Raw genomic sequence first — 21,817 nt, forward strand, 5'->3', positions numbered from 1 at the left:
TCAGAATGGGAGAAAATATTTGCAAATGAAGCAACTGACAAAGGATTAATCTCCAAAATTTATAAGCAGCTCAGGCAGCTCAATAACAAAAAAACAAACAACCCAATCCAAAAATGGGCAGAAGACCTAAATAGACATTTCTCCACAGAAGATATACAGACTGCCAACAAACACATGAAAGGATGCTCAACATCTTTACTCATCAGAGAAATGCAAATCAAGACTACAATGAGATATCATCTCACACCAGTCAGAATGGCCATCATCAAAAAATCTAGAAACAATAAATGCTGGAGAGGGTGTGGAAAAAAGGGAACACTCTTGCACTGCTGGTGGGAATGTGAATTGGTACAGCCACTATGGAGAACGGTATGGAGGTTCCTTAAAAAACCAGAAATAGAACTACCATATGACCCAGCAATCCCACTAGTGGGCATATACCCTGAGAAAACCGTAATTCAAAAAGAGACATGTACCAAAATGTTCATAGCAGCCCTATTTACAATAGCCCGGAGATGGAAACAACCTAAGTGTCCATCATCGGATGAATGGGTAAAGAAGATGTGGCACATATATACAATGGAATATTACTCAGCCATAAAAAGAAATGAAATTGAGCTATTTGTAATGAGGTGGATGGACCTAGAGTCTGTCATACAGAGTGAAGTAAGTCAGAAAGAGAAAGACAAATACTGTATGCTGACACATATATATGGAATTTAAGAAAAAAAAATGTCATGAAGAACATAGGGGTAAGACAGGAATAAAGACACAGACCTACTAGAGAATGGACTTGAGGATATGGGGAGGGGGAAGGGTAAGCTGTGACAAAGTGAAAGAGTGGCATGGACATATATACACTACCAAACGTAAGGTAAATAGCTAGTGGGAAGCAGCCGCATAGCACAGGGAGATCAGCTCGGTGCTTTGTGACCGCCTGGAGGGGTGGGATAGGGAGGGTGGGAGGGAGACGCAAAAGGGAGGGGATATGGGAACATATGTATATGTATAACTGATTTAATTTGTTATAAAGCAAAAAATAAATAAATAAATAAATAAATAAATAAAAAAGAAGGCAGAAAAGAAGAAAGAAGGCAGATACTTGGAGAGAGAGAAAAATAGGTTAAAATCTATTTGGTCAGCATAGCATAGGGAGATCAGCTCGGTACTTTGTGACCACCTAGAGGGTTGGGATAGGGAGAGTGGGAGGGAGGGAGACACAAGAGGGAAGAGATATGGGGATATATGTATAAGTATTGTTGATTCACTTTGTTATAAAGCAGAAACTAACACACCATTGTAAAGCAATTATACTCCAATAAAGATGTTTAAAAAAAAAAAAAGTTTAAGTTCAGCAACTTGGCTATATCCTAACATCCCCTATGAGCACCCCAAATGCCAATTAAATAAATTAATCATTTAATTGGGAATATGACAGTCAACACATCCAAATATTAATCTACAAGCAACAGACATTAATTCACATATTACAATAGATATCACAACCAAAGTTTACATCTAACTAGGATTAGAAAAAAAAAAAAAGAATCTTCATGTTTTTTAATTTAATCATTGTGTGTAAATCTCTCTTAAAGACAATGTTGGCCCTTTAAAAATTTGTGTTAAAATATACATAACAAAATTTACCATTGTAACCATTTTTACAGGTACAGTTCAGTGGCATTAAGTACATTCATGTTGTTGTACAACCATCACGACCATCCAGCTGCAGAACTTTATTATCTCTCCAAACTGAAACCCTGTACCGGTTCTCTCTCCCTCCAGCCCCTGACAACCCCCCATCCTATTTTCCATCTCTATGACTTTGCCTACTCTAGGAACTTCATATAAGTGGAATCTTACAATATTTGTCCTTCTGTGACTGGCTTGTTTCACTTACTGTAATGTCTTCAAGGTTGATCCATGTGTGGCATATGTCAGAATTTCCTTTCTTTTTAAGGCTAAATAATATTCCACATTATATAACAGAAATAAAAACAAAAATAAACAAATGGGACTTAATTAAACTTAAAAGCTTTTGCACAGCAAAGGAAACCATAAACAAGACAAAAAGACAACCCTCAGAATGGGAGAAAATATTTGCAAATGAAACAACAGACAAAGGATTAATCTCCAAAATATACAAACAGCTCATGGAGCTCAATATCAAAAAAACAATCCAGTTAAAAAATGGGTGGAAGACCTAAAAAGACATTTCACCAAGGAAGACATACAGATGGGCAAGAGGCACATGAAAAGATGCTCAACATCACTAATTATTAGAGAAATGCAAATCAAAACTACAATGAGGGGCTTCCCTGGTGGCGCAGTGGTTGAGAGTCCACCTGCCAATGCAGGGGACACGGGTTCGTGCCCCGGTCCAGGAAGATCCCACATGCCGCGGAGCAGCTGGGCCCGTGAGCCATGGCCGCTGAGCCTGTGCGTCCGGGGCCTGTGCTCCACAACGGGAGAGGCCACAACAGTGAGAGGCCCATGTACCGCAAAAAACAAAACAAAACAAAACAAAAAAAAAACTACAATGAGGTATCACCTCATGCTGGTCAGAATGGCCATTATCAAAAAAGCTAGAAACAATAAATGCTGGAGAGGGTGTGGTGAAAAGGGAACCCTCCTGCACTGTTGGTGGGAATGTAAATTGATACAACCACTGTGGAAAACAGTATGGAGGTTAAAAAACTAAAAATACAACTACCATATGACCCACTACTGGGCATATACCCTGAGAAAACCATAATTCAAAAAGAGACATGCACCACAATGTTCATTGCAGCACTATTTACAATAGTCAGGACATGGAAGCAACCTAAGTGTCCATAGACAGATGAATGGATGAACAAGGTATGGCATATATATACAATGGAATATTACTCAGCCATAAAAAGAAACGAAATTGAGTTATTTGTAGTGAGGTGGATGGACCTAGAGACTGTCATACAGAGTGAAGTAAGTCAGAAAGAGAAAAACAAATACCGTATGCTAACGCATATATGTGGAATCTAAAAAAAAAAAAAAGAAAATTGGTACTGATGAACCTAGTTGCAAGACAGGAATAAAGAGGTAGACATAGAGAATGGACTTGAGGACATGGGGTGGGAGGGCGAAGCTGGGGCAAAGTGAGAATAGCATCGATATATATACACTACCAAATGTAAAATGGATGGCTAGTGGGAAGCAGCAGTATAGCACAGGGAGATCAGCTCGGTGCTTTGTGATGACCTAGAGGGGTGGGATAGGGAGGGTGGGAGGGAGGCTCAAGAGGGAGGGGATATGGGGACATGTGTATGCATATGGCTGATTCACTTTGTTGTGCAACAGAAACTAACACAGTATTGTGAAGCAATTATACTCCAATAAAGATCTATTAAAAATTTTTTTAAATAAAATTCTGCAAAAAAAAATTCCATATTATGTATATACCACATTTTTTTATCCATTCATCTGTCACTAGGCACCTGGGTTGCTTCCATCTTTTGGCCATTGTGAATAATGCTGCTATGAACATGGATATACAAGTACTCTTCAAGTCCCTGCTTTCAGTTCTTTTGGGTCTAAACCCAGAAGTGGAATTGCTGGATCACATGTAATTCTATGTTTAATTTTTTTGAAGAACCTCTATACTGTTTTCCATAGTGGCTGAATGCTGGCTTTTAAAAACAGTGTTTACTGAAGATAATTTCACTTTTCTCTGATGGTGTAATGAAGTGTAGTATTTGCAGGCCCTATACTATGTGGCTCCAAATTGTGGGACTCTTTGTGTTCTGTGTCTGTTTGCTTGGCTTTTTGTTTGTCTGTGTGTCTGTGGCCGGAGTTTTATCGCCGGGTCTGTTTTTCTTCACTGAAGCTCTTTGCTTGTTTCCTGGCATTCAGTCTGTTCTGCACAGGTAAGGCTGTTGATGAACTGAGAAATCACGCACAGCTAACAATATTCTGCCTCCGTCATGCGGAAGGGATGAAGTACAGAGACAGTGCCAAGGGGTCCATGACCCTCGTGGTGTGACCTCTTCTCTTAGGCCAGCCCCTGCATGTCGTGGGAGTTCCTTCCCTGTGCTCGGTCTGCAGCTACTTCTGCTCGTGCTCTGTGCACGTGGAAAGTTCCACCCACTAGTCACATGGGAGGGCACATCATGGACCCTTTAAGGGATAGTCTGAGGTCCCTCAGCTGTGGGTTTCACTTCATTTCTTTTCATATATCTTTGTCTTTTCAGGAAGGGAAATCTTTCCTAGGGGCCCCAATAAATTCCTCCTATGTCTCATTGGCGAGAACTAAGCATATTCCCAGCTCTAGACCAATCACCGACAAAGGAAAACATGGTTGCCAGGCTGCCTTAGACAACTCATGACTCATGCCTTGGGAGTCAGGATTCTGGTTTCAAGAAGACAGGGTAATAGTTGTTGGCAAGGCAACCAACAATGTCTGCCACATCCCCAGGAAAAAGAACAATGCAGTTAAATGGATCCAGCTCAGCCCCTGAGGTTGCTGGTGACCATTTCTCACAACACCAGTCTCATAGAGGCCCTCCACAAGCTTATTTTATTTCCCATTATAGTTCTCCATCTCTCCTATTACCTTCTCTGGTGTGTGTGAGTTGTGGGGGGGGTGGGGAGTGGCCTATCTTGTGGTTTTAGCATTTTCTACCAGAAAATGAAACTGCTAATTGGCTGCTGGTTGTGACGCTGCTTCCCTCTGCTGGCAGAAACACAGCTAGGATGGGGTGAATGTTACCACAGGACAGACCTGCAACTACCTGGGCCAGTATCAGAGATGCGTCTTCTCCAGTTTCTTGATACCTTTGCTTTATGCTCTCACCCAGAGCCAGGTTGAGCACTGGATCCTTCTTAATGCAGCTGCCTTTTCCTGCATCTCCTAAATAGCTGGGTATCTTGTAAGATCAGCTGTTGTGTATTCTGCCTTGTGTTGTCCCATGTCACTGTCAGATGTCACTGCCAACAGCAGGTCCCTACATGTTTTGAGCCCTAGTTATCAGGTTAACTGTAAGAAGAGACTGAACTTTCCCAGCTTTTCCATCTTTCTTGGGGGCAGATGGGCTGGGAACTATGGCGCTCAACCCATTTCACCAGCTTTTTGGCCATCAGGTGGGGAAGAGACCTATGCTGGAGAGTGCGGAGGCTCGCTGCAGGTGCCAGGTTTTCTTTCAAACAAGCTCATGGAGAGCAGGAGCTGTTGTCTCCATCCTGTAGAGCAGCAGTCCCTAACCTTTTTGGCACCAGGGACCGGTTTTGTGGAAGACAATTTTTCCATGGACTTGGGGGTGGTGGGGTGGAGGGGAAACGATTTCGGGATGATTCAAGGGCATTACGTTTATTGTGCACTTTATTTCTGTGATTATCACATTGTAGTATATAATGAAATAATTATACAACTCACCATAGTGCTGACAGGAGGCGGAGCTCAGGCGGTAACGTGAGTGATGGGGAGCGGCTGTAAATACAGATGAAGCTTCGCTCACTCGCCTGGCGCTCACCTCCTGCTGTGCGGCCCGGTTCCTAACAGGCCACGGACCGGTACTTGTCTGTGGCCCGGGGGTTAGGGACACCTGCTATAGAGCATCTTACTTACTGAATATTTACTGTGAGGGGCTGACCTCAGCCCTTGGAGAAGCCCCAAGCCTGAAGTAGGGTCTGCCCTTTCTCCCCTCAGGGATCAACTACTGTGCGCTGAACAAGCCGGGCTGCGAGCATGAATGCATCAACACGGAGGAGGGCTACTACTGCCGCTGCCACCGGGGCTACACCCTGGACCCCAATGGCAAGACCTGCAGCCGTGAGTGTGCCCAGGGCAGGGGCTCTGATGGGAAGGCCAGGTTCACACACAGGCCCCCAGGCTCACTAGCAGCCAGTCACTTTTGAGGCCCCTGGGTTTCCAGTGAGCCTGACGGTCCGACAGGCTTAACGTTCCTGGCCTCAGTTTCATCACCTGTAAAATGGGACTACTCATGCTACCTACCTCAGAGATTGGATTGTTTAGTACCACATAGTAGACGTGTGACCCCAGGCAAGTTCTCCAAGCTTTGACTTCCCCATCTGTTTAAAAAAGTGAAGATAATAATAGTATTGGTCTCCTAGAGTTGTTAAAGGGAATAATCAGGACCATTTCCATCTCTTAGCACTGTGCCTGGCCCAAGGAAAACATACAGTTAAAGATAATAGTTCATTATTGTCATGGAGCCTGGCAGAGTAACCAGTGCTGGCCCCAGGGTGAGACAGTGGGACGGAGGAGACAGACCTCAGAGAGAACTTGAGCTACCACAGAGCTGACCTGAGGGCAGAGTTGAGAAACATGGGACTTTTTATGAAGACTTTTCTTAATTTTCTTTTGTAAGAGGCACAACAAACCTCCATTTGGTGATGTAAATGCACGGAAACGTGCAGGCTTTGCCAGCTGGATGGCTCCGTCGTCTTTTATGAGGCACAGTCTCCACTGGTCCAGGCCAGCAGGGGTGGGGGGTGCATGACACTGCGGTGGAGGCCTGTGACCCTGGTGCGCTGGAGAGGGGTGCAGTGACGTGACCAGCATAGAAGGGGCCCTTTGTGTCGCTTTCCACCCTGCAAGCCGCACAGCTGCTCCAGCTTTGGGGACAGAGATAGATTGTGAATGAGAACAGTGCAGCTGTTCAGCACTTGGACCTTAAACTGCCCGGAGGGGAAGTTTCACAGATGAAGTATTAGATAGAGAGCAGTCCTCAGGAAAGCTAGCGCCCCGTCCGTCTCCAGAGGCAACAAAGTGCCTCGATTAGGCTTTCTAAGGTTCGATCTCGGAAGTCAAAGAATCTTTGAACCAGAAAGTTGGCACTGCTCTGCATTTGCCTCTGGAAGTCTCTGAGTCCTTATGAGAAGCCAGTGGTGAGGAAGAGTGCTTCCACTCTTCAAGAAGATGCCCTGGTGAAGATGGATCTGTGTACAGTCTGCCTTCTTCCAGGAGTGCGGGGTCTGCCAGCTGACAGCTCTGGCAGGTATCCCAGGGCAGGCTTGGCATGACCTGGATGAGCCCACCTAGAGCCCCAGGGGCCATGACCTGCCTCCTTTCTCTCTGGGATCTAGTAAGAAGGACCATCTAGTCAGCTTCAAGAAAGTATAAACCAAGCCATTTCTTCCCAGGGGTCCCCAGAGAAAGGCATGGTATCCTCTTCCCCATGGGGGCTCAGGGAGCCCCCAGGCCGTCATGACAGGAGGCCCTTACAAGGCACCTGCTCTGTGCAGGCACGGCCGTGAGCACTTTCCAGGCACTCGCTCACTTGACCTGCACCGGAGCCTTATGAAGCATCGACATTCTTATCCCTATTTAAAGATGGGGAAACTGTGGCACAAAAAGATTAAGTTTCCCGGGGGTCACATGACTGGTAGATGGTATAACTGAGATGTGAATACAGGCCTCTGGCTCCTGAGATCCTGCAAGTGTTTGCAGTAGGCAGATCCACTGGTGGCATGTTCCAGAAGGTACCAGTCCCAGGCCCTGTGGGAGTCAAAGAGGCCCACCTGATGGCCCTGCACAAGGCCTCCAGTGTCCCTCCAGTCTCCGGGTGTGCGTTTCCTGCATCAGGGAAATCTGGGAGGCAGCCTGCAGGGCTGTCCTGTGGGAGCCGTTCACCGCTGCTGTGTGTCTGTTATCCTAGCGGAGCCAGCTGTTCAGGGCCCTGGTGCCAGGATCAGCCACGCATGCAGGCCTTGGCTTTGGTTTGTTTTCTGAATCTGGGTGTCCTGGTTATGGGAGGTGACAATATTTTTTCATTTTCAGATATAAAGAAACTACAGTTAAGTCTTCCCCAGCAAGTGCTAGTAATAATAAGCGTTCAGGAAGTAATTAGTGTATGCCAGCTACTGTTCTGAGGGCTGTAGATGAATCACCTCCTCTCACCACATTCCTCTAAGAAAGTAATCGTCAACCCCATTTCTCAAGTCATGAGGTGACGGCAGAGAGGCCAGATGACGGCCCAGCAACCCGCGTCTGGGAAGCGGCGAACGTGGGGTCGGAGCCCAAGTCGTTGGGTGCGGAGCCCTCATTCTGACGCACTGTCTGTCAGCTGCGGGCTGTGGGCTCAGCAGCTCGACTTTCCTGAGCCTGGCTCTCCTCTCTGTGACAGTGGGGAAGGCACCTGCTCTCAGCGTTGCCCCGGGATGGCAGGTGATGCGTGCCCAGGCCTGGCACAGAGGGCTGCTGTCATGACCACCCATGACAGGAGTCGTATGCACGTTACTCCTCAAAGAAATGCGAAGAAAAACGAACAAGGCCAGTGGCACAGGGTAGAATGAAACCTTCCACGTCACTCTTTTTGAAGTGAGATAGCCCAGCAGGGGCTCCCTGGGAGGTGGTTTTGATTTTTAATGCTCCCTCGCTGGTGGGCGCAGCGCGCTTTGTTATGGGTTTTTTTTTTAAATCTTTACTGTACTATAATTGCTTTACAATAGTGTGTTAGTTTCTGCTGTATAACAAAGTGAATCAGCTATACATACACATATACCCCCATATCCCCTCCCTCTTGCGTCTCCCTCCCACCCTCCCTATCCCACCCCTCTAGGTGGTCACAAAGCACCGAACTGATCTCCCTGTGTTATGTGGCTGCTTCCCACTAGCTATCTATTTTATGTTTGGAAGTGTATATATGTCTATGCCACTCTCTCACTTCGTCCCAGCTTACCCTTCCCCCTCCCCGTATCCTCAAGTCCGATCTCTAGTAGGTCTGCGTCTTTATTCCGGTTACGCTGTTTTCGTGTGATTGCCTCAGGGGTGGATCACTGCGCCGAGCAGGACCACGGCTGTGAGCAGCTGTGCCTCAATACCGGGGACTCCTTCGTGTGCCAGTGCTCGGAAGGCTTCCTCATCAACGAGGACCTCAAGACCTGCTCCCGTGAGTCCCCGTTGCGCTTCTCTTACAGGGCAGAGGTTTTCGCAACAGGCGTGAAAACTGTGACGACGGCACAGGACAGCAGGCCCCCTCTGTCCCCTGCTCTTGGCACCCTGGAGATCGTAGGGGTGTCTCCTGGGGACTGCGTGCCTTCCCGGTGCAGAACCTGGGGTGGAGGTGGGGGCGTGGTGTAAGCACGACGGTCACTTGATTCCCATGGTCAGTAGCCCAGGAGCCTCGAGGACCTCTCACCGGGCTGTTGGGTTTTGCAGGAGTGGATTATTGTTTGCTGAGTGACCACGGCTGCGAATACTCCTGCGTCAGCACCGACAGATCCTTCGCCTGCCAGTGTCCCGAGGAACACGTGCTCCGCAGTGACGGCAAGACCTGTGCCAGTGAGTGTTCCGAGGTCGGACGAGCGGGACTCGGCACAGGCGATCGTGGGGGCGGGGGGCGGGCAGTGAGGACCGGGACCCCCGGTGTGTCCGCACCCCGGGTTTCGTGGGTGAAAGTGCGTGAAGGCCTCTCCCAGAGATTTCAGCGCCCGTGGCTGCTGCTCCCCCGGCCCCGAGCTCCTTTCCCCACTCCCTGAGACGGCTGTTCCCTATTCCTGTCTGCCTCGCGGTCATTTTGGAGCTGGCACATGCGGACGCATTACTGACTGGGGACTTCAGGCGGGGCCCTGTGCTGACCACATGCTTTGTCCGGCCGCCGCCCCGTGGAATCCCCATCTTCCGATGAGGTCACTGCAGCTCAGATTAAGTAAAGAGCCTAAGGTTACCAGCTATTAAGTGATGGGTTCAAACTCTGGGCTATGTGACTCCAAAGTCAGTTCTGGGAGAAGGGGAAGCTGCTGAGAACCTCACCCCCAATCCGGATAATCTGGCAGCAGATGGTGATGTTTCCTGGGTACATACTTCCCTGCAGCTGGCCCCAATTTCTATCTCCATTACTTAAAAAAAAAAAAAAAAAAAGACTCCCAGATATTCTTCTCTTCTTCACTCAAGAATGCTGTGTTTTCTGCCCTGCGATCCTGTTTCCAAGTCGGCCTAGATAAAGATTAAAAAAATAGTCCTTTTGAGAGAAGGGATCAGAAGTGGAGGGAAAGGATCGTAATGTACCTTGTCTGTCCTGCTGGTCTTTCTGGTTATAGGGCCGACTCCCCTGACCCCTGATACAATTGTGGCCACAACTTGTCCACCTTTTTATGTCGTCTGTTCTCTTGGGCAGGTGGGCTGATTGCACAGCTGGGTGTGCCTCTCTAACTATGCAGCCCGTGAGAAAATGTTTCCCCCATTTGGGATAGAGTCTTGAGTCTTATGGCTTGCTTGTGGCTGCCTGCCCAGCTGCCTTGCAGCCCGCTGCTCTGGCCAGCATGGCCAGCATGGCCAGCACGGCCAGCACAGCCAGCACAGGGACGGGCTGGGTATGGGGGTGCAGAAAGAGGGTGGGTGTGTCGAATTGTATCTACCTTGGACTGCATGCCAAAGCCGGAAGCACACCTTTGAACTGGTTTGTTTTAATTCTCATCATCTTAGATTATTCATGCTTTTCTTTGGTCCTCCCCATTACTGTGAGGACCAAGAGCTGACTGTAAGATAGTTGCAGGACTTCTACGAAATGCTCATGGCCCTTCCAAACAAATGCTACTCCTTTCCTTACAGTCGCGTGCCCGTCTCCCTCCCTCCCTACATCCACATCTGTTATGGCCACTGACCCTTTTAAATGTTGCCCATTTTCTCATTTATAGTGTTTGTAACTAACGATACAGTGATATCATCCACATGAGTAAATGTTCAACAATGCCATTAGAAGTGAATTTTGATAAGTATTTATTTATATATGGTGTGTCCATATGAGACGTGAGATGATCAGATGGGTTAGAGTTATCCTATCCTGAGGCAATGGTGGTATGTAAGAGATGCATTTTACCCATACATATCTGTTGAGCTCGTCCCCTAATTGAAGACTCTCTGTCTGCCCAAGGATGATTCAGTCTAGCTGCCCTGTCCTGAAATAATGGGCCGTGTTTTCGGTGTGGCCGTAGTTAACTGGGGTTGGGATGTATGTTTCCCGGCTCCACGCCAGATCACAAAGAGCCTGATGCCATGACTGCATCTTTTTTTGTAAATTGTGCTGGGCTCTGGATGGGGAGGCAGCTGGGGTTCAGCCAGGCCTGGCTCAGGAGCTAAGGGTGTCCTTGGCCCTTCATAAAGGCAGCCTCCACTTAGAGCCTTGATAGCAGGTGGCCTGAAGAACACTGCACTCGCTTTATGGAAGGTTCTCTGAAGCATGAAGAGCAGGCCCAGTTTCCCAGGGCCCGGGAAGGAAGTAGACACGGTTATGCCTACAGCCCTGCAGGCACCCTTGGGCTCTCTGGCCTCGAGCGTGATGCCCATCCTCCCTTCCTCTAGGTCCCCTGGCCCCCAGGCTGTGATTGCCCATAGGAGCCTTCCTTGCCTTGGAGGGTTGTTCCACAGACTGGGGGGTAAGGTGGGGAGAGGAATGGGGGAGTCTCTTCTACAAGCTGCAGCTGAGAGGACTCCTCCCATCTCTACCTCCTGGAAATTTCCCTGAGATAGACCTAGTACAAGGGCATCCCAGCACCAGGAAAGACTCTATAGGCTAGATGTGCATGGAACACACAGCCCACTGCCCTGCGAGCTCCTGGAGGTTAGAGACTGGATCTTATTCGGAGCCTGGGTTCCAGGCCTGGCCCACAGGAGATGCTCTATAAAGTTCAATGAATGAGAGAGTGAATGGACAGAGACCACCAGTCTTTTCACCCTGTGGCACCTGGCACAGGGTCCACCCCTGCCCAGTAGCCTTCAGTGGCTCTCCACTGTCTCCCCCAGTTTCCAGTCGAGTGCCTTGATTTGGCAGTGTTGGAGAACCCCTTCCTCCCCTCCTGAGCCGCACCCAGGTCTTCCCTGCTCCCTCCAGGTCTTACGGGGGCAGCTCCCCTATCCTCTGAGTAAGCCCTGTACCTCCAGCCCATCCTGGCTCCACTTAGGACAACGTCCCTATCCCACCCTGCTGGCGGAAACCCAGCCCAGGGCCAGCATCACCTCCATGGGGAGCTTCCTGCCCCTCTCGCCTGCTGGGAGCAGCTCTGCCCCGCCCACTGCAGGCAGGCTCCACTAGGACCTCTCGTGGCCCCACCTCACTCTGTGGCTGTCTGTGCCCAGATCTAGAACCAGCGTGGCGGAGTAGAAAGAACACTGAACTGAGAGCCCAAAGACTGGGTTTAAATCCTGTAGCCCCCATGCTGGGCAAGGGAATTGACCTCTCTGGATCTGATTGTTCATATGTAAACTGGGAATGATCATTTCTGCCTCTCTCTCAGGGTCTCTGTGTGGCACAGGGAGAGACATTCATTGGGAAACTTGTCAATTGCCATAAACCGTAAGGTACTCTTGTTATGGTCTTGCTTCCCACTGCTGGACTGCCCCACACTGAGGAGAGGGCTGAGGTAGCATCCTTGCCTTGCTGCCTGGAGACCCACTCCCAGGGCCAGGCCTGCCCCCCTTGTGGGGCTCCAGAGATGGACCACCCTGGGAGGAGTCAGACTCAGGAACCCAGGGACTACCTGCTTCTAGCAAGTGGAGGGTGCTGATGGGGATCTGAGCCACAAGCATAGGGCACTGGGAATTTCGGTTGCGGATACTCCTACTCTGGCCACCAGAGGTGGGTGTGCAAATGCAAAGGCCTTTTCCCACCTGATGCCTCCCAGCTTGACTTTGAAGGACAGAAGCAACCCTGAGCAGGGCAAGGGGAGTGTATTAGTCTGCTTAGGCTGCCATCATGACATACTGTAGGCTGGGTGGCTTAAACAGCAGAAATGTATTGTCTCACAGTTCTGTAGACTGGAGGTCCAAGATCAAGGCACCAGTATGGTTAGGTTCTGGTGAGAACCCTCCTCTTGGCTTGCAGATGGATGCCTTCTTGCTGTGTCCTCCCATGACAGAGAGAGAGAGAATTTTGTCTCTTCTTAGAAGGGCACTAATCCCATCTTGGGGGCCACGGCCTCATGACCTCAACTAACCCTAATCACCTCCCAAAGGCCCCACCTCCAAATACCAGCACATTGGGAGTTAGGGCTTCAACATATTAATTTGGGAGGAAACACAATTCAGTCCATCACAGAGAGTTAAGGCAAAAGACCACCTTTACCCTCGTGTATTCACATTAGAGGTTTAACAGAACAGAAGGAAACATAAAGATCTTTCCTTTCTTTTGTGGGAAACAGGCACAGGGAGAAAACCAGTGCCCTCAAGCTGGCCCTGGGGGTCAGTGACAGAGTCAGGACTAGAACTGGGGTCTCCTGACTTCAGGATCTCTTACCCAGTGTGAGATGCCCTTTAAAAGTACATCTCAGTTCAGCTGCTTCTGGTCTCTCTGAGAAAAAGCCTACACAGAGTTAGCAAATGAATGGCTGCTCCTAGTTTTATTATTTTAAAAAGCCAGGAAATGGTGTAATTCTATCTCTCGGCCTTGGTTACCCTCTTGGCAGGTGGCCACTGTGGCTGTCTCCCTCTGGGGGTTGGGGTTGGTTTTAATAACCTCCTACATGGAGCCCCAGACACAGGATTGCTGTTTGTCATTGCCACAGAGGTGCAAGTCCTCAGAACACATCACCCCATGACTACTGCACCACAGACGTGCATGAGTCACCATGAGTCACGTGCATGTGGAATCCAGATGTCAGGAGCGCAGGCTGTATCAGCGTATGGGGCTGTTAGACACGGGCCCTAAAAACCTGTGCTATGTCCTGAAACTTCTGCTCACCTTGATCACAAATTGCAGACCCCATTCGCGATGAGGGCTTAATTAATGTGTAGACCTGCCTCCTTACATTTAAAAAAAAGAGGATCCTTCTTTTAGAGGGAAGATGTTTTCTTCCTGCACCCTGAGATTTCTCCTAAGTCCTCTCACCCATTTCACTTAAGTGATGGTTCCCAATCAAGTCTGTCCTCACTCTCGTCTCTGGATTTGAGTCTAGGTACTTCCTTAAACTCTTGGTTCATGGATTCTCAGTCTCCACAAGTATTTACCATGTACCTGCATTTTTGTGCTGGTCATATTGTGCTGGGCACTGGGCACCCCTGGGGTTGATGAAGGTTCAGTTTCTGCCCTGACAGTGTTTAAAGTTTCTCAGAGAGGAAGGATATTAAAGATGGATCATCCATTCTGTGTGATGAGAGTCATGATATGGGAAGAAGAGCTGTCACAGGGGCGTGTGGCAGGGGGACCCTCACCTAGTCTAGAAAAGGTCTCCTGAGAAAGAGATGTTTGATCCAACACCTAGAGATTGATGGAGGGAGCTAGCCAGAGATGGAGGGTGTTATGGACTGAATGTTTGTGTCCTCCCCAAATTCATATGTTGAGAGTCTGACCCCCAAGGTGATGGTGTTAGGAGGTGGAGCCTTTGGAAGGTGATTAGATCATGAGGGTGGAGCCCTTATGAATGGGATTTGTGCCCACAGAGCTCTCCAGCCCCTTTTACCATGTGAGAATACAGGAAGTCTGTGACCTGGAGGAGGGCTCTCACCCCGCCATGCAGGTACCCTGATCTCAGACTTCCAGCTTCCAGAGCTGTAAGCAATACATTTCTATTGTTTATAAGCCACTCGGTCTGGTATTTTGTCATAGCAGCCCGAAAGGACTAAAACGGAGGGGAGCAGTCTTCCCAGGAATAGGAAATAGCACATGCAAGCCCAGGGTCCAGAGAGTGAACTGAAGGAAGCTGAGTGTACTTAGTACTGAGTACAAAACATTGAGTACTGAGTACTAAGTATTGAGTGCTGAGTGTGAGAGGGAGACTGGAGAGAGGTGAGCCTGGAGAAGTCGCTGAGACAAATCACCTGCAACATTTAGAGCTACATTAAACTATTTAGAGACCCAGCCTCCCTTGAGAAAACCATTTTAGTTTGTCTTCTGAGAATCTACCAGCCTATCTGAGCAGACTCTGCTGACCCTGCTGGGCTAGGATGACCACTGGATGTGCAGCTGGACCAGGGAACATGGAGGTGATAGACTTGTGATCTAATCACGCCTCTGCCCCCAGCACAGCTGACACTAATCATCTCTGCAGGGTAAGGGGCCTTGCGAAAGTCACTTCCTCTCTGTGGCCATCAGTTTCCTGGACTCTAAAGGAAGGAGTTGGACCAGTTCATCCCCAAGGTCCCTTCCAGCCCGAGAATGAGGGTAGAGCCTGGCAGAGTAAGTGCTCCGTTAACACTTGCTGAATGAATGAATTCTCGTCGGGGTGCCCACCGTTCTCCCCAGGCTGAAGGCACCCCATGATCGTGAGTCAGGGATGGTGGCTCTCTTTGCCTGTTAGGGAACCACTGAAGTGCTTTCCTAGTGGGAGTACCTTTGGCTCTGGGGAGAAGCTGACTCCAAGCTGGTTTCCAGACTTGGTGACTGGAGGGCAGCTAGAGCCTGTGGTCGGGGAGTTACCACGTGTAGTTCTTTAATTATGAGTGACCGGAATGTCCCTGATGTGCAGAAAGTGGACATTTTGCTGAACAAATATGAATTGCGTTCCGCAAGGCTGGTACGTGGGAGAGAAAGGGGAGCCCAGCTGACCGCCAGCATCCGCACCGCATGGGTTCTGATTTAAAACACCAGCACAAAACCCCTGGGCGGTGGATCTAGTTACCCTCGGTTTTCAGAGTAGAAAACTGAGGAAATGTTTCCTTGTACTCAGCAGGCCTTTGCCGAGGACCTGTCGTGGGCCAAGCATTAAGTTAGGTCCACAGAGAGGAGGGCAGATGCAGCCCGTGGTCCCCTGGAGGTCAGAGCCCATGGGAGCGTGGTCCAGTGAGGAGGTGGGCACAGATCCAAAGCCATAACTCACTAACTGTTCAGTGACAGCTGTGATGTTACCAGAGGGGGCAGATGCCTGGTGCTTTGGGCCCTATGCGGGGGGGGGGGGGGGGGGGCGGGGTCTGGGAAGACATCTGGAGGAGGTGGCGGACGAAGGAGAGGCAGGGGAACGGCTGTGCAGAGCCCTGTGAGGGGAGAGCTTCTGGCTTGGTACTGAGGTTCTGAAAGAAAGTACTCAGAGTTGGGGGAGCGTGGATGAGATGACGCAGCAGGGCAGGTCCCGTGAACCTCACCGACGATTCTATGTCTTATCCAGACTCTTGGACGCGTTAAAAGATCTCAGGCAGAGGGAGGGAGTGATGTGAGCAGATTCACATTTTGGAAAGAGGACTTGGGCTGAATCGGGGAGGATGGGCTGGAGGGGGCGGAAGTAGGTTTGTGGAGACCCCGTTAGTGGACGATGTAATAATAGCCCAAGAGAAAGACGCTAGCGTGTGGTTCATGATGGTGGAAGTGCAGAATCGTCTGGACACTTGGGAAGGTCTCTGAATATAAGTTCTGGGTCCAGTGCCAGCATCTCACCCCTGGTGGTTTACTGGAATCATCTGTGGGGCTTTTAAAACATCCAGAAGCCCAGGCGGCACCCTGGACCCCCAGAAATGGAGATTATCTTACGGTGATTGATGCAACCTCCTTGGAGGACAGTTTGGAAACATGTATCCAGTTGTAAGTGTTCATTCCCTTTAAGTAGGCAATTCCACTTCTAGACGTTTATCTTTCAGACATGCTTTCACATTGTATGCAAAACTACAGGTACACGAATATCCATTGCCATAATGTTTGTAATAGCAAAGCCTAGGAACCACCTAAATGCCCTTCCAATAAGAAACTGGTTAGGGGACTTCCCTGGTGGTGCAGTGGTTAAGAATCCACCTGTCGGGCCTCCCTGGTGGCGCAGTGGTTGAGAGTCCGCCTGCCGATGCAGGGGATACGGGTTCGTGCCCCGGTCTGGGAGGATCCCATATGCCGCGGAGCGGCTGGGCCCGTGAGCCATGGCCGCTGGGCCTGCGCATCCGGAGCCTGTGCTCCGCAACGGGAGAGGCCACAGCAGTGAGAGGCCCGCATACCGCAAAAAAAAAAAGAAAAAAAAAAAAAAAAAAAGAATCCACCTGCCAATTCGGGGGACACAGATTTGATCCCTGGTCCAGGAAGATCCCACATGCTGTGGAGCAACTCAGCCCTTGCACCACAACTACTGAGCCCGCGTGCCTAGAGTCTGTGCTTCGCAACAAGAGAAGCCACCGCAATGAGAAGCCCGCACACCGCAACGAAGAGTAGCCCCTGCTCGCCACAACTAGAGAAAGCCTGCGCGCAGCAACGAAGACCCAACACAGCCAAATAAATAAATTTATTAAAAAAAAAAAAAGGGCTTCCCTGGTGGCGCAGTGGTTAAGAGTCCACCTGCCGATGCAGGGGACACGGGTTCGTGCCCCAGTCCGGGAAGATCCCACATGCCGCGGAGCGGCTAGGCCCGTGAGCCATGGCCGCTGCGCCTGCGCGTCCGGAGCCTGTGCTCCGCAACGGGAGAGGCCACAACAGTGAGAGGCCCGCGTACCGCAAAAAAAAAAAAAAAAAAAAGAAAGAAAAAAGAAAAGAAACTGGTTAAATGAATCATGGTGCAGCCTTTAAAAATAATGCTGTAGTGTGTCAAAGGTGAGCAAGAGGAATACTTTTGTAAGTTTTTTTGTTTAAAGTTTATTCTATTTTTAGAATAGGTAAAAGGTTTTTACATGGTTTAAAAATCAGAACAATACGAAAAGACGTACATTAAGAAGTTTGGCTCCTACTCTTGCCCTTCCACCCATCCCCTACCTCCACTTCCCATCAGGAACGGGTGGTGGGCAGCCTCCAGGGCGGCCCCCAGCAATCCCCATCTCCTGAATTCACACACGTGTAGTCCCTCCTTCATTGTTGGTCTGTGTGACCAATAGCATATGGAAATAATAAGGAGGTCACTTCTCCAGTTACGTTATCAGAGACACTGTGGCTGCTCTCTTGGGAGCTCTCTCTCACTTCTTGAATCACTCACTCTGGGGGAAGCCATGTCGGGAGCAACCCTGTGGAGAGGCCCACATGGTGAGGAACTGAAGCCTTCAGCCAACAACCAGGGAGGAACTGAGGCCAGGGAATACATGAGTGAGGTCAGAAGCAGATCCTCCAGCTCCAGTCGAGCCTTGAGATCAATGCAGCCCCAGGGGACAGCTCAACTGCAGCTTCTTGAGAGACTCTGAGCCAGAACCTCCCAGCTGAGCCACTCCTGGATTCCACAACCTCAGAAACTGTGTGAGATAATACATGTTGCTTTAAGCTGCTAAGTTTTGGTATAACTTGTTTCATAGTAACAGGTAGCTAATATTCCATTTTTATTTGTGTATTATTTATCCTCTGTGTTTCTGTGTGTGAATAAAGGCCAATACAAATATCTGTTTATATTTTTTCCCCTTTCCTTACACACACACACACACACACAAAGTGGTGCACTGTATACCCTATTCTATGCCTTTTTTTTTCTTCATTCAATGATACTTATTGGAGATTTCTTCAAATCATTAACATAGAGAACTGCCTCATTCTTTTTACAGCTGCATCGTGTCTCATTGTACAGAATATTTATTCAGCTTGTCTCCTGAGTAGTCGTGGACACTTGGGGTGTTTCCCACTTTTTGTTATTACAAACAATGCTGCCGTGAGTAACTTGAAAGTATACCAGGGGCTTCCCTGGTGGCACAGTGGTTAAGAATCGGCCTGCCAATGCAGTGGACACAGGTTCGAGCCCTGGTCTGGGAAGGTCCCACATGCCGTGGGGCAACTAAGCCCGTGTGCCACAACTACTGAGCCTGCGCTCTAGAGCCTGTGAGCCACAACTACTGAGCCTGTGAGCCACAACTACTGAAGCCTGCGCGCCTAGAGCCCGGGAACTACAACTACTGAAGCCGGCGCGCCTAGAGCCTGTGCTCCGCAACAAGAGAAGCCACCGCAATGAGAAGCCCGCGCACCTCAACGAAGAGTAGCCCCCGCTCACCGCAACTAGCCCGCATGCAGCAACGAAGAACCAATGCAGCCAAAAATAAATAAATAAAATAAATAATTTTTTTTTAAAAAGTATATCAAATTATTGATACACTTCGTATGTGCCAGGGTATCTTCAGGAGAGAATTCCAGAAGTGAAGTTGCCGGGTCAAAGGTACATTTTGTACTATCGGTAGATATTGCCAGATACCCCTCCATAGGGGAAGTCTGCCCTTAATATATTCGAATTTTGAACGATGGGCCTGTTTTGCCTTTAAAATAATCTCTGCAAGTGACTGATGCTCACCAGAGGGTGAGAACCACAGCTCTCCTCTCTCTTGATCACATGCTCTCAGGGGGTGAGGAGGGGAAAGGTTAAAAACCCAAACTCTCTACATGCTTTTAAAGCATGCACACAACAAAATTTCCAAACAGCTATTAGTACAAAAGCCCAGGAGAGCTCAGAAGCTGGGCTGGGAGCTCCTGGGATAGTCTGCAGCCAAGAGTGAATACGCCCCCTGAGAACAGGGGCTTCAGGCTCAGCAGGCTCCTGATAAAGGATAGCAGTGCCACTCTGCCTAGTACAGGCTCAGACCACCATGACTCGGCGTGGGAGAACCTGGGCGCCGATGACCTTTCAGGGTCCCTGCACTCTTCAAAATTGCAGCCTGAGATGGAGCTACGGGGACAGGACAGGGCATGGGGGAAGCTCCAGAAAGAAGGGGTGTGGGCTTCCCTGGTGGCGCAGCGGTTAAGAATCGGCCTGCCAATGCCGGGGACACGGGTTCGAGCCCTGGTCCGGGAAGATCCCACATGCCGCAGAGCAACTAAGCCCGTGCGCCGCAACTACTGAGCCTGCGCTCTAGAGCCCACGAGCCACAACTACTGAAGCTGCGCACCTAGAGCCTGTGCTCCACAGCAAGAGAAGCCCGCGCGCAGCAACGAAGACCCAAAGCAGCCAAAAATAAAAATAAATTTATAAAAAAAAGAAGGGGTGTGCTCAGGGGGGTCTGTCTGGATTATGGCTTGGCAAGACTGGACTGGAAGAGTTATGTATAGCTATTGTATTGCATTGGAAAATGGAGTCTTCTGAATAGAAATTCATGGTGAGGAAAGAAGTGCTTGCCTCCACAGCCAGCCAGCTGTCTGTATTATGGATCACTCAACTGCATTTCCACTCAACACTATGTGAGGGATTACCCCAAGCCATCGGGTGATGTTCTGCATTAATAATGAGTCTAGATTGTGCCCAGAGAAGTAAGTCATGTTCAGAGCAAAGAGGAGGGGACAGCTCTGCTTTGACTCTCCTCTGAAGTTATAATGTTCGTTGATAGAATGCCTTCCCATTGTACAACGATTTTGGCAGCGCTTCTGCCCAAACGAAGACAAGCACAATTCCCTTCATGTTTGGAAGCTTACTTTAGAATATAGCAACGCAGTGTAGCTAGGGAAAACATTTATTTAGCTAGGGATTTATTATCAGAAGATTACATGTTTAATCGGGTGCTATCACTTATTAGCATTTGATGTTGGCAAGCCATTCATCTTCCCAAACCGTAGTTTCCCTAGCTGGTAAATGAGAACAACAACAGCTGCTTTAATTAACGCATAGGGTGGTTCTCAGGACTCCCTTCCAAAAAAGATACTGCAAAAATGTCTTAGAAAAAAGCGTATGGTCTGTGCCTGACTGTGAAAGTGATTATGCACTTTGGAGCATTTATTTAATAACCTCAAGTCATATCCATTGTAGAAATTCTCCTCGATCTGAAATGATAGCATTGACCCTCAGAATTATGTTTGGTTCTTATAAAAAATCACTTCCCACCTATCCTCAGTAAGGGGTTTTTTAAATATCAGCCTGGTTTTCACAGGTTCACAAACCTGCTTCCGCAGAAGCTGCCCCAGCCATGTGGACGGCAAAGCCATTCTGCAGTTGCTCAGTCCTGTAACCTGAGTCACCTGTGACTCTCCTGTCATATCCATATGAAGATAAACTCTTTATATCAACCCATCAGCAAAGCTTGTAGGCTCTACCTTCAAAGTACAGGCACAGTCTGACCCCTCTCACCAGCCTGTCTGGGCCACCAGGATCAGTGCACTGGGTTTCTTCCAGCTCGCCGTGCTCTAGCCTTACCTGTGCCCCATTCTGTGCACAGTAGTCCTTTAAAAATAAAGTCAGTTCATGTCTCTCCACTGCTGAAAACCATCCAGTGACCCCTTCTTACTTAGATGCAACCACTGCCTGTGACTCCCACGTGGTCTACCCTGGCTTATCACTTGCCTGGCCCCCTGGTCTCCTTACCTTTCCTGAAATGTGCCACACCCACTCCTACCACTGCCATTTGCAGATGCTGATCTCCTTGGGTGCTGTTCTTTCCAAACACTACGTATTCACTCATCTCTTTCTTCAGGGCTCTGCTCAGTGTCACCTTCTCTGACTGCAGCATGTAAAATAACAAGCCCTCCCTAGGCCCCAAACCAGCGGGTACTCTCCGTCCCCCTTATCCTGCTTTTCCCCATAGCACCTTCCCCATCTAACATATATATTTGTTTGTCTGTTGTCTTGCCCCTCTTTCATTCCACCCTTGCCACCAAATGTAAACTTCACAAAAGCAGAAACTTGGTTTTATTCATTGTTACATCCCCAGACGCTAGAAGAGTACCTGACTCAGAGAGAAGGGACTCATGAAATATTCCACAACGCGGTGAACAAATGAATGAATGACTGGATGGATGGGTGACCAAAGTAGGGCACATACATACATACATAAGCAGATATGTAGATAAGCTGACATTACAGTTATATGATAATCAATGATGTGGAACTTATTTTCTAATATTTATAGGCCATTTTTATCTCTCTTGTAACTTTTCTTTCCATGTCTTTTGTTCATTTTTCCTATGGGGATGATCATATTGTTTTATTTTATGTGCTCTTTATATATTAAGAATTTTTGCTCATAGACATGCTTTCTATTTTGAAATGTGCCCTGTGGGATAAAGTACTGCTTTCATTTAAGGTGTCTGAAATGTCT

The 21,817-nt window shown here is 48.7% G+C and overlaps 1 protein-coding gene across 3 annotated transcripts in view; it reads left to right on the plus strand.

Moving 5' to 3' along the window:
• Positions 1-21,817, plus strand: part of MATN2 (matrilin 2) — a 158,950-nt gene that overhangs the window by 121,498 nt on the left and 15,635 nt on the right. For all 3 annotated transcript variants that reach the window (XM_081258568.1, XM_081258567.1, XM_081258569.1), the window contains exons 8-10: positions 5,681-5,803; positions 8,763-8,885; positions 9,155-9,277. In XM_081258568.1, coding sequence (XP_081114694.1) covers positions 5,681-5,803; positions 8,763-8,885; positions 9,155-9,277 — 369 coding nt within the window. The remainder of the gene's footprint in view (positions 1-5,680; positions 5,804-8,762; positions 8,886-9,154; positions 9,278-21,817) is intronic.

The sequence above is a fragment of the Mesoplodon bidens genome (assembly GCF_964165515.1).
Source record: "Mesoplodon bidens genome assembly, chromosome: 16".
Classification (NCBI taxonomy): Eukaryota; Metazoa; Chordata; class Mammalia; order Artiodactyla; family Ziphiidae; genus Mesoplodon; species Mesoplodon bidens.